General features: G+C 43.8%; 1 protein-coding gene across 1 annotated transcript in view; it reads left to right on the top strand.

The window, feature by feature from the left end:
* The window catches only part of LOC121554258 (phospholipid-transporting ATPase ABCA1-like), a 223,508-nt gene that overhangs the window by 186,929 nt on the left and 19,180 nt on the right, over positions 1-17,399 (top strand). Inside the window, exons 42-48 of the mRNA XM_045211911.1 lie at positions 1,271-1,391; positions 6,312-6,374; positions 7,919-8,025; positions 9,959-10,100; positions 11,069-11,203; positions 13,413-13,516; positions 16,717-16,809. Of these exons, the coding sequence (XP_045067846.1) occupies positions 1,271-1,391; positions 6,312-6,374; positions 7,919-8,025; positions 9,959-10,100; positions 11,069-11,203; positions 13,413-13,516; positions 16,717-16,809 (765 nt within the window). The remainder of the gene's footprint in view (positions 1-1,270; positions 1,392-6,311; positions 6,375-7,918; positions 8,026-9,958; positions 10,101-11,068; positions 11,204-13,412; positions 13,517-16,716; positions 16,810-17,399) is intronic.

The following is a 17,399-nucleotide window of genomic DNA, read 5'->3' as shown; positions in this document are numbered from 1 at the left end:
AGTGGACCCGTTGCTGACAGGTGTATAAAATTGAGCACACAGCAATGCAATCTCCATAGACAAACATTGGCAGTAGAATGGCCTTACTGACGAGCTCAGTGAATTTCAACGTGGCACCATCATAGGATGCCACCTTTCCAACAAGTCAGTTCATCAAATGTCTGCCCTGCGAGAACTGCCCCGGTCAACTGTAAGTGCTGTTATTGTGAAGTGGAAACGTCTAGGAGCAACAATGGCTCAGCCGCGAAGTGGTAGGCCACACAAGCTCACCGAACGGGACTGCGAGTGCTGAAGCGCGTAGCACGTAAAAATCGTCTGCCCTCGGTTGCAACACTCACTACAGAGTTCCAAACTGCCTCTGGAAGCAAAGTCAGCACAATAACTGTTCTTAGGGAACTTCATGAAATGGGTTTCCATTGCCGAGCAGCCACACACAAGCCTAAGATCACCATGAGAAATGCCAAGCGTCGGCTGGAGTGGTGTAAGGTTCGCCACCATTGGACTCTGGAGCAGTGGAAACGTGTTCTCTGGAGTGATGAATCACGCTTCACCATCTGGCAGTCCGACGGACGAATCTGGGATTGGTGGATGCCAGGAGAACGCTACCTGCCCCAATGCGTAGTGCCAACTGTAAAGTTTGGTGGAGGATGAATAATGGTCTGGGGCTGTTTTTCATGGTTCGGGCTAGGCCCCTTAGTTCCAGTGAAGGGAGATCTTAATGCTACAGCATACAATGACATTCTAGACGATTCTGTGCTTCCAACTTCGTGGCAACATTTTGTGGAAGGCGCTTTCCTGTTTCAGTATGACAATGCCCCCGTGCACAAAGCGAGGTCCATACAGAAATGGTTTGTCAAGATTGGTGTGGAAGAACTTGACTGGCCTGCACAGAGTCCTGACCTCAACCCCATTGGACACCTTTGGGATGAATTGGAACGCCAACTGTGAGCCAGGCCTAATCGCCCAACATCACTGTCCGACCTCAGTAATGTTCTTGTGGCTGAATGGAAGCAAATCCCCGCAGCAATGTTCCAACATCTAGTGGAAAGCCTTCTCAGAAGAGTGGAGGCTGTTATAGCAGCAAAGGGGGGACCAACACCATATTAATGCCCATGATTTTGGAATGAGATGTTTGACGAGCAGGTGTCCACATACGTTTGGTCATGTAGTGTATTAACAGGTTGTCATCATTTGGGATTTGAATTGTTGGCTTCATGGGAATGTGGTGAGATTGTGAGAATGTGTGGTTGAAGTGTTTTTGAATTTCCAGACTGATTTCTGGAGAGTCATTCTCCAAGGAGGACGAAGATGTGGATGTGGCACGGGAACGTGCACGCATCCATCAAGGCGGCGCAGAGAAAGACCTGTTGAGAATCTGCAATCTCTCTAAGGTACAGTACCACGGTCTACTACCACACTTACGGTAGCAACATCACCATACACGGTTATACTCATTAGTGCATACCGTAGCAAAACATTTCCCAACGGAAAACAGAAAGAGTTTCTCATTGGACAAGATCAGGTAGTCCCTCCCAGTTTCAGCCTTTGTGCTTCTGTTTTATTCCTAGTGAATACGATCCAGGGGCCTCAGTGCTCAAGGCCTAGGGTCCGTTCAGGACATTACATTACAAAACCTTCAGATAGAAAATAAATAGAACAAATATGATTTCAAGTTTCAATGTCACATGCACATGTACAATGAAATGCCTTTCTTGCCAGCTCTAAACCCAACAATACAGTAGTCAATAACAATGTAATACTAAAAATAACATAAGGTAGAACAAAAACACACGAGAAATAAAAATAAGAAATAAGAAGAACACGAGAAAGTAAGTAAGCATACTATATTCCCTGTTATGTAGCATTGGACACTGACCGGTTTATTTGTTACATTTCTATCTGCAACATTCTGAAGTTCTGAACGTTTACCCCAGCTGTGTCTATTGGTTTCCTCCTCCCTTTCCTTTGATACTTTGGTGTCATTTATCCGTCACAGTATGCTGCAGGCTGACGAGGTGCAGCTGTAGTCACTCCACACTCCACGGACACATTGGGAGTGTGGGGAGAAGTGTGCAAAGGAAGGGAGGGGTATGTATTTTCTGTGAGGCAACACCGATGAGATCTCTCTCTCAAGCTGTGTCGCTAAGCCCAACAACTCTCGTCCCCCCCTCCCTCGAAGGTTTTCAGAAAGTGAGCATGCGAGTGGTGCACGGCATGCTGGGTAACGGACGCCACTTAATCACGCCCAGATTAACACCCTGGCCGAGGCCAGATGTTCCTCTCTCGAGCTCGTGGCGGCAGGAAGCGTCGCTGCGGCAACAGCCCTTCGTCGACATCTGTCCAAACGTGACATCTCTTCAAACCCTCCCTCGCCATCTCATGCCATCTCACCCACTCCATCTTACCCCCTCTCAATCTCTCACGGACACACTCACTCACACTCCGAGGTAATTAACGATCAAGCTTTGGAGAAAAAAAATGTCAGGACTGGATAATGTATTGCCGCCCACAGCAGACAAGGTGGGCACAGGAGTAACTTCATAAAGTCTTGTCTTGTTTCACAATCTGTAACCTGTGATAAGTTAGCTTAGAGCTATGTACAGCTGTACCTTCCTATCAAGTTTCAATTATAGACCAATCTTTTTTGTTGTCATGCATCTGTTTTTGGGTTCGCTATTGTAGTACTGGCAGTGACACTGACACATGCAGAGAAAGACACAAAACCACAAGGCTCTTCAAGTTGCCTCAAGATATGATTTCATTTATATTGGTTGGAAGATACAGAGTGCCCAAACAAAAAAACAAGGTACCGAGACCCACCCGGTAGGCTCCCGCCTCCCACCACAGCTGGTGCAATCCAGCCATAGAGCGCAGATAACAAATTGATCAATGAGTGCGTCACCTCAACCTGCCTTGGTCTCGCCATAAATCTGAGCATGTCTCTCAAGCGATTGACAGCCCATCAATCATCTGTCAGATGCCTCCTCCTCCTTCTCTTCCTTCACTCAGGAAGAACCGTTTACCTCCCGCCTCATTGCTTAGTTTAACCTCGGGGTTAGCTGTTACCGCGGCGGCGTAATCGATGGGGTCCGTTATGACGGCACGTCCACCAGTTAGCACTAGCACGCCCCGTGCTGTCACAGTGACCTTCCAGTCACTCAGAAACTAGGAGAAAAACTTTTTAATGGCGCACTGCCTGTGACAGCTGTTTGATGTTATAGGAGTCATGTGAGTACGTTATCCATATTAGAACATGAGCTACGAGCGGTGAGACTCAATGCTTGGCAGATACTGTAAGACTAGCAGCATTTCAATTTTACTGTTGATAGAATTACTTTTAGAATTATTTCTGATGATTTAATAAAATGTTGTCATTTGTGTACGAGGGGTGACCATTGTTCACACTGTGTTTACTGTGAAATTGCAATTACTGAAGTGCTGTGTAACAGCATGTTAATACAACAACAACTTAAAGAGACATTTCACAAATAAATACAAGTTAGTCAGATGTTTTCAGACCTCGAAAGTAGACTAATGTCGATGTTGTGGGACGTGGCTTCATCTTGACATTAGACTAAAGGTCTGAAAAGGTCTGACATTCTTTGATTTTTAAAACACTAGTTTAGCACTTTGTTTTGTGTCTCCCAGCCAGGCTTGTGACCCTAGCTGTTGGGGTCAGAAAATGCAGACTCCTTGCTCTCTCTCTAAACCGTGTGTGTGTAGTCCGTCGAGCGGCATCAGATTTTCTCAGCTGTCTCATCCGATTAACTGGCACCCCCTCGTCACTACCTCGACAGCCATTACGCTGTTCGGGACACGAGCGAATTATCCTTTAACTGTCTTGTTAGGATAGGAACTTTACTTCTTCCAACCGTGTCTGCTAGTGTTGTACCAGTGCTGTGGCGCAGCACGCTAACCCCAAAGTAGCATGCAATCCAGGGGAGTAGCATGTCCAAGTCCACAACAATAGTGTATGCCCCCCGGGCTTTTAAGCAAACATGGTGTACATTTGACACGCTATCACGGCGATGAATAAGACATTGTTGTTTGTCAGGCTTGAACTGGCGCTGGGGGGCTCTTGTTGTCGATGGTTGCATTGCCTGCATCTCAAATGGCACCCTATTCCCTATATAGTGCACTACTTTTGACCAGAGCCCTTGTCAAGTAGTGCACTATAAAGGGAATAGGGTCCCATTTGGAACACCTCCATTGAAAGAGTGGGGATGGGTTGGCTACTATAGCACAGTGTTTCACTGCACCAAAAGATTGTAACTTAATTTCTGCCCCATTGGCACTGCTCCGAATACACAAGCTGACAAGTAAGAGAAATGCTTGCAGTAAGTAGGTGTTTCATGGCCTAATATTCATTCACCTTCATGAGACTAGAAGTACCTTCTTCCAAACATTAATGGAATTGTAAAGGTGTCTCATAAATCCAGAGAGTAGGCTCATACACACTTTTAACATACCCTGGCCTGCCCACAGTCACATACTCATTTTAACGTAGCAATGACCAGGAAGTGAACATAAAACATGCATTTACTCCTCATGTCCATTGTACTACTAACTCATAGCACCTGCATTACATAGATAGGAAAGGGCTGGTCAGAGAAAATCCAGAGACACACAGAGCTATAAATACTTTAGATAGAAAGATAGAAATACTGTAGATGGATAGACATCGATAGATGGGCAGACAGACAGGCTGACTGGCAGACAGACAGACCGGCAGAGCATTTGACATGTGCGTTAGGTCCCCCACTTCTTTACAACCAGAGCAGACATCAATTATCGACCATAATGATGTCATTACAATATGCCATTATGCCCCCGTCGGTCTCTTACCTAGGGTTGTATGATTCAGACCTGAGAAGAGGAGAAATACAAATGACACAATTATACTGGAATTCATCCCCCAAGGAGAGTAGAGCTGTGTCCGTCCTTCCTGTCGAGTGCTGAATGAGATCTAAATTGCCAGACCTGCCAAGAACCTTGTCAAGTTCTGTTTTTTTTCTTACAAAGAAAAATACATCTAACTTCTCTTTGAAACCACTTCAAACTCGCTCCTCGTGGTCGGCCACGGTAGCAATGTTGCTTGACATGCTACGTGTTTCATTTTGTCGACAATTTCTCAGTTATTTGTATAATCCCGAACCCATTTTACTCTTCTAAGTGTTGGTTTGTTTACCGCTACTCGCAACAGCAGCGCCGATGATGTCGACTCGAGAATTTTGACTTGTTGGAGGAAGGTGAGTGAGTAGCCTGCTTGGGCTGCACCTCTGCGGCTGATATTTGAAGAAGAAGAAAATACTGTGTTAAATGCAAATTCCAATATCAAACAGCGAGTTAGTTTGCAGGCTAGGAGCAGTGAAACCCAGACACATTCTAATCTGCAGTTTTCTGCAAGATCAAGGCGGGAGTCGGAATCGTACAGAGAATACCAAACTGTTTTACTCTCCGTGTAAACTGTCAATGGGTTACTGAGCTCAGTGGTATACTTACCATCAGGCCTCACATCATCAAGGCCTCAGACTGGCCTCTGCCTGGGGCCTCCCAATCACTAAGTCTGCCCCTGACTGAGCCTCAGGCTCAGATGGCCCCGTAGGCCCAAGTATGCAGTCTAGTGTTCATATTTCATCCCTTTATCCACTATCTTATGTCATGTGCATTAAAGAGTAATTCACCCCTTTTTCAACATCAAATTCATAATCTCCAGCACCATGTGAAAACGACGTGTTTCTATGTCTTGTAGTCAAAACGATAGAAGATAAGGGTTTCTGATGACATCACCCGGAGACACTGATGACATCATCTGGTGTGCTTCATGTGATTTTAACCAGCTATAAGCAGCCCCATGTCTCTTTGTTTTTGAAAGTGGTACATAGCTACGATTGGGCTTTTTTGGGGGGAGGGGCGGGGAGAATTATATTGTTTTGAATGGCTAACCAACTTATTGCGTTTGGGGCAGGCAAGACCATGTTGAAGTAAGATGGACTGAATGACATGATAGGTGGTGTACAGGAAATACTAGTTGATGAAGGTTACATGTGTTCTGTTCTAAGATATTTTTATCTCTGGTATAATGAATCTAAACAGACTGGAGTGAGTAGCAGACGCCACCTGAGACTAGGACTGCGTCCCAAATGGCACCCTACTTACTAGTGCACTACTTGGGCTCTGGCCAAAAGTAGTGCACTGTATAGGGAATATGATGCCATTGAGATCCATGTCCAGAGAGGGGAGGCCTCTCGTTCCCTCACCTCTTACCTCCCTCCCTCCCTCTGATTAATTATTCTGTCTGTTCCTTGCAGGTGTACTCAGGGAAGAAGATTCCTGCTGTGGACAGGGTGTGTGTGGGCGTTCCAGCCGCAGAGGTGAGCCAAACACACACACACACATGCAAATAAGTCGATACCAAGGAAACCCATTGCTTTTGGAAACATGTACAGTGATAAAATCCCTGATCCATCTCATACTCTCTACTCTCTCTCGCTTTCTCTCTCTCTCTCTCTCTCTCTCTCTCTCTCTCTCTCTCTCTCTCTCTCTCTCTCTCTCTCTCTCTCTCTCTCTCTCTCTCTCTCTCTCTCTCTCTCTCTCTCTCTCTCTCTCTCTCTCTCTCTCTCTCTCTCTCTCTCTCTCTCTCTCTCTCTCTCTCTCTCTCTCTCTCTCTCTCACACACACTCACCATCACACTCACATCCCAGAACTCTTTGATTTCAACATGATCTCCAACGCTGACACGTTCACGCGTGGCGGGATGTATTCTCTGTATTCTCCTCGCCCTGTTTACCCAAAACATAATGTAAATGCCAGCGGAATATGACTGGATCTCCTACTTTGTTTCATGCATTATTTACAACCGAGCTTCACCTTGCCGCCACACTTTCACAGCACAGGGTTGGAAACAAGAATGGATCAATGAACTCAATGGCTCGTTGGGTAGGTTGGGCAGGGTGGTTAGTGTGTGTGTAGGTTAGGTTAGGTTAGGTTGGGTAGGTAGATAGTTAGGTAGTGTGGGGTGGGTAGGGTAGTTAGGTTGGGTAGGTAGGTAGGGTAGGTTAGGTAGGGTCAGTAGGGTGACCTGACCAGGAGGTCTGTTGTCAGAAGAAGTGCCCTGGGGGAGGAAGTGGAAGTATCAACTCTGTCAGAGAGAGAGAAGAAGAAGAGCGCTCTGTCAGAGAGAGAAGAAGAAGAAGACGAGAGCTCTGTCAGAGAGAGAAGAAGAAGAAGACGAGAGCTCTGTCAGAGAGAGAAGAAGAAGAAGAGGAAGAAGTGTTATGATCAGTGGTTAGGGAGAGAAGGGGTAATGGAGGGGGGGTGTTGGGGGATGACTGTAGTGGGGGATTGGGGTGAGTGGTGTTTGTGTGTTTGTGTGTGTGTCACGTGTGGACTGTTGGATATATGAGTGGTGTTTCTAATGTATGACACTAAATGTTGACAATGAACAGCCGTATGTAATTGTGTACAGAAATTCCTGTCAATTTGGTTTGTTTCAATGTGTGGATAACTCAAATAATATTGACACAGTGATGCAAATACTGCCTCTTACGACACACAGTTCCTACAGCACAAACAATACAATTGTGTTAAGTAAGTCAACAGTCTAGTACCAAAAGCCCTATTCCAATCATGTATGTTGAATGACTGAATCCATTTATTGAGTCCAGTAAGTATACTTGGCTATCAACTGCTACCAGAGTCAGAAAATGATTCACACTCCATTATCAACAACCAATAGCTTTACCTCAACAAAGGGTTACGATAGAGTAGAGCATCTTGTTCTTTGAATCATCTTCGTCCAATGTTTTTTGTTACGTAATGAGATGCTCCATTGGAAATCTTGGATATCGTCGTCCAATGTTCTTTGTTAATGAGGGCTCCACTGTGTGTGTTTGTGGTTGTGTGTGTGTGTCAATAGTGCTTTGGACTTCTGGGGATTAACGGGGCAGGAAAAACAACCACCTTCAAGATGCTGACGGGGGACATCTCCATCTCCGGAGGGGAGGCCTTCCTAAACGGATACAGGTGAGGAGGAGCCACCTGGCTGTCAGCGCACACACACACACACACACACACACACACACACACACAAATTGAGCTCCATACCGCAACGTCGTGCGCCTCTAAAACATTTTAACAATGTGGAGGGCTCCGTATAGCTCCACATTGACATGATTGGTTGACAGTAGGTGGGGATACTACTTTTGAACAGGGCCCATATGGCTCTCGTCAAAATGAATGCACTATGCAGTAAACAGGCTGCCATTTGGGACACAGTCCTACTCTTTCTCAGCAACTTTTGCTCTCACTTACTTTGGGTTTTCCTCTCTCTCCCTCTGGATGTCTCGACCTCTCTTCTACATTCTGTTTTCTCGTCCGTTTCAACTCTAGTACTCTCATGTCCCTTGTTCATTTTTTCAACATGCTGTCTCACACATTCCCCGTTCTCTCTCTTCCACTCTCCATCTCCCACATATTTCATTCTGTTGCACACCCTCTCTCTTTCCCTCTCCCTCTCCCCCACTCTTGTTTTCTGTCCCTCCTGCCACACACAGAGACTCAGAAGCACACATATACACACACACAGAGAGAGACTCAGACGCACACATATACACACACATACACCCAAATAAACAAACACAAAAATGCCTTGTACACTCAAAAAGGGTCTTGTTCCTTCATATTTAGAGAGAAAGACCATCTCCCTTTCCTCAGCTCCGAATGAAGTACTCATCTCTATGGAAACGATATAAGGCAATTGGTGGATGAATACTAGTTCCTTGCTGTCTCCACAGGTTTGCGTCACCAGTTGTGTTGCCATAGTTATTCATTTATGAAAACTGGTCATTTACTTTGTGTTCAACAAAGAGATGGAGCAAAACACGCCAACATTAATGTTGATTAATGTTGCCAGCAGTGATCAAAGGCGATCTCTTGGACCTTTAGGGAAAGAAAAACAGACAGAAGAAAAATGAAAATGACAGGACGCCCACCCTCTGTTTTCGCCTCATTACGTTCGTGGATGAGAGGAGGGTGAGAGAGTGACTATTTAAGCAGTGGGAGCAACAAATAGAGGGAAAACATCATTTTCTCTCCAAATAAAAGAGTTTGTGTTGAACCCGCAAATCTCAAATTTGTTGATTGTCCATTTACACTCGTAAAGCCCGCCGCAAATAACCTCCATCCCGTGAGCGATTACTTCCTACCGGCCCACTGCTGGGTAGAGCTTGGTAGAGCATTTTGTCACGCTCCAGCTATAGTTTTACACATGGTGTAAGGCAGATTAAGGAAAACCCTCTAGACAGCGGGAAGCATTCCTTTTCGAGATGCAAGTTTAGCTGCCTTTTTCACTACTCTCAGACTGCAGATGACAAGCAACGATATGCCCCAAAGCGCCGTTCATTTTCCATGACAGATATTGTTTGTGAAAGTCATCTGGGACCAAGAATACATAATGCAAATTAAACGTCTGTGTTGTTCCTCGTGTTTGGCTCCAGACAACACATGGAAAGCGGAGAGTTTTATTTCTCTTAACCAAGTGCCGATATTTATTCTGGTAATGGATCAACGTGTTCCATGAGGGCCTTTTCTTTTCACACAGCCTCTGTGAGATACAATATTTGGAGCACTTGTTATACACTTTGTACTTCTTTGACCTCCAGACAACCAAATTGATTTCCAAAATGTAAATGTAGTATAATGGTAATATTTTCTCTCTCAAACGACGGTATCACCTAGGTGTTGAGTTTTTGGAAAAGGGGAATTGTTTGAATCAGTTGGTGGATGTAAGACAGTACCTACTGTATGGGGATGATGGTGATGACACATCTAGATCACTCATCTTCATCATAAAGATTGTGTTATTGTTGATGATGACGATGATGTTAATGAGTGATCCTAATCATATGGTATTACAGTATGTGTCTGAATATAGGTTCTAATATGATGTTCCTCTCAGCATACGGACAGAGATGAGGGACGTTCACCAGAACATGGGCTACTGCCCGCAATTTGACGCCATCAACGATCTTCTCACCGGACGAGAGCATCTGGAGTTCTACGCCAGACTACGAGGTGTACCGGAGAAAGAAGTCACCATGGTAACATTTCCCCTTGTCTGACCTGAATGATGTAATTTCCTGTTCCTGTATGACGCAACACCGTTTGATTCCTAAGGTTATACAATTGTCATGATGACGGACGAGAACAAAGAACTTAATATAATTTCAGATGTTTCTTCCCCCCATACAATACCTGCACTTCCAAGAGAAAGTGCAGACATAGAGAGCACACTGCGCTTGGTCAACGTGATAAATAACCTCTGAAGTAGAATACCTATGTAATACAAAAGGTTTTGATTGGAGGGGCTGGCCACGGGTAATGCCTTTTCATTATTCACCAGCATGCCTAGCAGTGTGGTCGCCCCACCATGGGCCGCCAGTTTCTCAACGGCCCCCTCAGCAACAATAAGATCAAAAGAAACTTGGCTGGTCATCTAGCCAGTGGCCTCAGCCTCAGGCCCAGGCGCCAGGCCTTTGATCTCACACTACTAGGCCAAGGGACCCAGTTTATCTGGTCTCTGGTCCGTTGGGTCCACCAAATTGTGCTTTGTGGTGGCCATTTTGGCTCCAGGGAGAGCCCCGGGGAGCTGGTGTCATTTCCACATCATTAGTCCACCAACATGTCAATATAGGGAATAAATGAATGTCTGGATGGTTGGAATGGAAACATGCCTGCATACAGTACACTGGGTTCGGGGTTCCTGAGGATAGGGATTGGAGAATCGCTAGGGGGATGAATACTGGATAATTTCCTGCTGGCCATTACTATTTTTTAGGTTGTGATGTGGCCCAGAAACCCACAGTGCAGCATATCAGCCTTGAAAAAGGTCCTGTGGCGATGCCAACCATATGTCTCATGCCAGGGGAAAGGAAGGGAGGGGAGAGTGTGAGAACAGAATGCCAGCACTAGACACCCAAAAACAAAGTGGATTGTTGTGTTACTGTCATAGAAAAACAATTTGGAATGATATATTAAAATCATTTCTCGGTTGTGTTTTCGTTATTAGGTGGCAGAGTGGGGCATCCAGAAGCTAGGCCTGGTCAAATACTCCGACAAGTCAGCCGGTACCTACAGCGGAGGGAACAAACGCAAGCTCTCCACCGCCATGGCTCTGATTGGCTGTCCTCCTGTGGTCTTCCTGGTAAGATGATTGCTGATTGGCTCAGTCCAAAACACAGCCTTATTATTGCCTTTTGACAATGTTGAACACCTTCCTGTTATAAACACCTTAGAGATCATTGATATGACACTATTGATATGGCTCTGTGATGAACACTTTATTAAGATATTTTACAGATCACATACAATTTTATGGTTCAATTTATATTACTGAAGTTTGTCCTGAGCAGTGATTAAACTTTCAGTGAGAGCAGAATAAAATTAATTCAACATTTTCTTAATCTTTTTTGGGGTGGGAGAATATCACCTTTGAGCACTTTAGAGCACTTTTGAACTCCAAAATGCTTTAGCCAATTAAGACTAGATAGAATTCCACTTTGTTTTCCTTGTACAGATCCCCTCACATTCCACTTTGTTTTCCTTGTATAGAACCAATTAGAGGATGTATGCGTTCTTGGTATGCCTGCTTGAAAAAAAGTACAAATCCTGGATAAAACTTTGAAATGCTTAATGAATTTCCTTGGGGATTATAAATCAATTACCAGTAGATGAAAAAGGGGGCTGTATTTCAGTCAGGTCCCCATCTGGTCACGTTTTAATAAATTTTTCAGAATCTACCCAATCTTGTTTGGAAATTTAAAGCATACGTAACTCTGTTTGCAGGAATTAAAGCCTTATACTGGGATTGATTTGAACAGGGAGAGTCGGTGGCTATATCCTAGCTATGCGTTTCTCACTGAAAGAAAATGGCATCTTAATCAAAGTGTATTCCTTCCCTTATTATGTATAGCAGGCTGGCCATAGAGAGGGTTGAACAAGTATTATAATGGCATAGCCTCATTAGGAGGGACCAACTTTGGGACCTGATAAGTCACTTCAAAATCTTACTGATTCCATGAAAATACGATCACTAGAATATTGCACCCACACGCCTGATTAGGCCAATTTAATGTTTACTATTATACAACTAAAGTATTACTTAATTCATCCATCCATTCACCTACCCACAAACCCTCCCACCCATGAATTAATTCATGACTTCAGCCAGTCAGTCAGTCATGACACAGGAAATCATTCAGATCCCCTCACTATCTGTAATGCTGTGTAATGTTAAATGTATGGACATCATTTGGCGTACCTACCTAGACAATATCCCCTATTTCATATTCCAACACAGTGCAGATGCTAGTGTTCATTCAGACAGATAGTTCACGTGCAGTTGTTTGGTGGGCCTGGCTCGTAACTTTGAGACAGACGGATAATGTAGTGTTAGAGTGAGTTCCCATTTGTGTGGCAGGTAGAACACTGCGTCTTGCTTGGTTGCCTTAAGGCAGCGCCATGTCGGCTTTGCACAGGGACACAGTCGGCATGGTGATGAAGATCCCTGGTGGGATTTGGGGGATTCTGGCAGTGTAGGAGCGAGGCTGGATCACAGGCAATGGACTGAGTCCTGTCTCTCTCTCTAATCGTCCATGGACAGACTAGCCCGGGGAGAGACAAAGGGAATGGTTGTGTGTGTGTGTGTGTGTGTGTGTGTGTGTGTGTGTGTGTGTGTGTGTGTGTGTGTGTGTGTGTGCACATATTGCATTCACAATGTCTGTAAGAGAGAAGTCCCCTGGGAGTTTGTTTGGCCGGGTCTAAAAGTGCCTGATACCCTCGGCTCTCCCCATGTAGCCTCCCCAAATCCAAAGCTCCTTTACACTGCTTTGATTCCACTGGTTAGTGTTGGTAGCAGAAGCCTTTGAAACATTAAGTATGCTTTCATGTCTAAATGTAGTCCTCTTCCAACTGGAAGGGGCATATCAGTCAAGTGTCAGGAGCATAATGCTGTGTGATGTCAAAGTTTGGAGCTATAGGGATATGAGACCTTTGGGACACATTCTGGGGGTTAAAGGCCCAATCTGTAATTTCAACAACCTGACCATGCCATTAAGAATCAATTGATAGCCTGTATATCATTAATTACAATCACAATTGACCAAAATTTAAAATTACATTTTTAGCCTTTAAAGGGATAGTTCACTCCAAAACAATATTTGAATATATTTTGGGGTTGTATATTAAGTGGACAATCCTTTCAAGCTTAGAACATCTGTCTACGGATGTGGAACTTTGAAGTGAGATTGAGATCATTTGAATGGAGAATAGGAGTAGAGATGTGAACATTGAGATAACGTAGAACATAATGGAGGTCAAATGTTGAGGGAACGCTTTTTGGCCCGTTATTGTAGGATGAGCCAACGACAGGGATGGACCCCAAAGCCAGACGCTTCCTGTGGGACTGCATCCTGAGTGTCATCAAAGAGGGACGCTCAGTCATCCTAACATCACACAGGTATGTTCTCGTACTGTTTTAAGGCACAACTCTCAAGTTAGATTTGGGAGTGTGACTCTAATTTGCAACTTCCTGTTTTACAATTGGTTCTCGTTCGCAAGGTTGAAAACATTAGCAAAACATTAGCAATACAACCTTTATTCACGTCCGTGCAACAGATGTTTTGGGGGATTATGATAAGGTAAAAAAGCAGTGCTAAACTAATTCAGGCATTTCTAAGCAGTGTCCTTGAGGAAATAAACATTTCCTAAAAGGTCATATGTTGGTTCTTTAAGCTCTTGGATCTGAAGTTCAGAGTTAGACCTTACTGTGGTGCAAATGTATTTATACACAATTATAGTGAATGGGCCAGGTGGAGTGGATAATGGTGCAATTACCAATACGACACACTTTAACTCAAACTGAGAAATCCAGGAAATAAAAACAAACAATGAGACGGATAGTGCTTCACTACATTCATGTTTATTCATGACTCCATTGTGTTCTCTCTCCAAACTGCAATATTTTTGAAAAATCTTTAACATCTGTTGGAAGCGGGTGATACGAAAAACTTTGTACAGTTTAGTTTGTGAATACATTATCATCACTCCATATTGTGTTATTTTTCGGAGAAACAAAATACATTTATTGTGTTAGCGATAGCGGGTACACGGCTCAGTTGCGTCCAATCGTCCATATTGCAACCAGGTGCTTTTGTTGGTCAAGTGGCGCATTCGCCAGGTTTTACATCATAATACTAATTGCTCCATCCCTCAGGAAAGCGATACAAAGCCTCCGCCTCAGCAAGAAATGAATCGGACTGCATCCAAAATGGCAGCTGAATCAAAGAAAACAAAACAAAAATGTACAGATGTTCGCCTCCGCTCCCCCTAATTAAGCTAGGGCTGTCAAAGGAGATGTCCTAAAATGATCACCAGAGCCCGGGAGCCAACCGTCCTGCTCTCTGGTCCTGAACCAGGCATGAAAAGTTAGACCCTCGTCTCACACCCACTCCCCTCCGCCTCCGAACGAACAGCGTGAAGCGAATCCCAGCAAAAATAATGATTCTGCTAAAAGTTGTCCATTTGCTGCAGAATTTACCATAGAGCTGGCGAAATGTGGATGCAGCAGGCATATTGTTTTTTCTTCAAAGAAGGAAAAAGACAGAACTTGAACATTGGTCATGAATTTTACGTGCAGTGTATTCAAATAAGATCCTTCCTATTGTGCGGAATACAGTCAACTTTATTCTGATAACTTTCATGGAAATGTATACAATATATAAATAAATAAGCCTTGTTTAGGCAGTTAACATTCTCAAACACACTATTTCCCACGGATGACTCAATCCTTTGAAATATTCTTAGGCATTGCTATAGGCCTACAGGAACAATATATGTGACCCACCACCTGGATTCGGTCCTATGTAGCAACATTTGTAATGGTGTTTTTTACATTGGATAAAAGTAGAGACTCAGAACTAGAAAATGGTATATCATACATTGCAGTTGAGGAACAATGAGAAAGTAATTCTGCTTTGAAAGTTGATAAACTTGTAACCCCACGTTTGAGAAAATGGCCCTTGAATGTTTTGGTACACCTACTGGAGAGCTCTTCTTTGTCTACACCCATTCAGCATCATTCACACCCTCTTAAGCCTTAGCCCAACCCATCTCTTTTTGGATTCACATGTGAGGCCATGTGCTAAACAGAGTGAGTAAAGTAGTGTAGTAAACAACCAAAGATTTCAAGACTAAAAGTGGTAAAAGTAGTAGCCTGCAATAAAGAAAAACTCCAGGTAAAAATACACTTGATCTAGTCCTTGGCATATATCTTAATCTGACTTTGGTGCAGGTCATGTTGTTCATCACATTGACGCCTCTGGTAAACACACACTATATCAAATCAAATCTAAGTTTATTCGTCACATGCTCAGGATACAGAAGGTGTAGACGGTACAGTGAAATGGTTATTTGCATAGTAGCAATATCAAAAACAGAAAGTGTCCAGATTAAAATATTTTATAATTATTAGATGACGCTTACCCAGACACACTTGTCTAAATTGATGGGTCGTGAAAGAAATGCTATAACCACCCCCCTGCCCCATCTAGCTAAGTGGATGGGTCACTATTGTCTAGACATGTACACATGTTCATGAAGTACAATAGATGGCCGTAATTAGGCTATAACTAGCAATGCAAATGGATTTCTGATTTGAATAATATTACTACACATATCATATACGTAATGCTAGCTAACGAGCCAGCAAGCTAACGTTCGCTAGCTAGCTAAAAGTACACTTTAATTTGCAATGAAAACGACTTTCTGACAAATATCTGAAAATGTAGCTAGATTCTTAACCATATACATGGATGAACGCTTCACGGCAGACTGGAACCATTTAACTCCCGTTTTGTTTGTAGCTTCATCTTGTTTGGCCAGCGCTGTGTCAAGTCACTCCGGTTCACACTGACCGTGGCGTGTGCAGAAAGTAGGTCATCACAACTTTTTCCAACTGATCTGTTGATAGCGCCTGCTAAATTCAGGGCATCAATGTTGTTGAGAAAAGTTGCAAAACTTTTGTAGTTCTCGATGGCTAACTTAATATCTTTCAAAAAACAGTGGTAGAAAGGATTATCAACACATACTGAGCAGCTCACGTTATAGACAGAAGTTTTGCTACATGGCAGACCAATCCAAACTCATCACCCGGCAGGTCCAGCACCTTCCATTTATCTCAGCCAATCATGGCTCGCAGGAAGGTTCCTGTCTTTTTCCATGGCTAAACCTACTAGGCTCGTATTTTTTTATGTCTTTTTATTTACAGATGGAATACAAGTTTGTTATTAAGGCACATGAAAGGTCACATGTTCCAGAAGGCATTTCTACAACAATAAAAAAAGACGTTCAAATGCATCTCCTGTGAATTAGTGACGTGTGACATACACCTAGCTTCCTGAAACGGGTCACATATGGTATGTTACTAGTCAGCCCTATGGGTTCGAAAAGGACATTGTGTGTCAATTGAATAAAGCAGCACGGGATTGAGAACAACCAAACCAGAAAAATAATTTGATCTTACTGACTTGTTTCATGTCTGCAAATCTTTTGACCAATGTTTGCATATAGTAGACAAATTGTGTCCTATAGTATACATAATTGAACCCCTCTCTCTCTCTCTCTTTCTCTCTACCTCTCCCTCTCTCCTCTCTCTTACAGCATGGAGGAGTGTGAGGCCCTGTGCACACGCATGGCCATCATGGTGAATGGACAGTTTAAGTGTCTGGGCAGCATCCAGCATCTTAAGAGCAGGTGAGGCCTCGACAGCAGCACTAACCACTAGACCACAGGCCACAGCCTAAATGCTCCTAATGGGAAAAGTCCAATGCAATGTACACTGAATGTTCAAAACATTAAGAACACTTTCATAATATTGAAGTGCACCCCCCCCAGAACAGCCTCAATTCGTCAGGGCATGGACTCCACAAGTTGTCGAAAGCCTTCCACAGGGATGCTGGCCCATGTTGACTCCAATGCTTACCACAGTTGTGTCAAGTTACCATGCCCCGTTGAAAGGCACTTACGTATTTTGTCTTGCCCATTCACCCTCTGAATGGCACACGTACACAATCCATGTCTCAATTATCTCAAGGCTTAAAAATTATTCTTTAACCTGTCTTCTCCCCTTCATGTACACTGATTGAAGTGGATTTAACAAGTGACATCAATAAGGGACCATAGCTTTCATCTGGATTCACCTGGTCAGTCTGTCATGGAAAGAGCAGGTGTTTTGTACTCTCAGTGTATAACAACCTATACTCAAGCCCTGCGAAATGAGTGACATACAGAAACGCTATTGATCTTTAGCCTTAAGTGCACTAACATGTACAGTACGCAGGCAT

The sequence above is a fragment of the Coregonus clupeaformis genome, chromosome 39 (assembly GCF_020615455.1).
Source record: "Coregonus clupeaformis isolate EN_2021a chromosome 39, ASM2061545v1, whole genome shotgun sequence".
NCBI lineage: Eukaryota > Metazoa > Chordata > Actinopteri > Salmoniformes > Salmonidae > Coregonus > Coregonus clupeaformis.
Note: the sequence above shows the minus strand (reverse complement) of the source record. Positions and strands in the feature narration are given on the sequence as shown.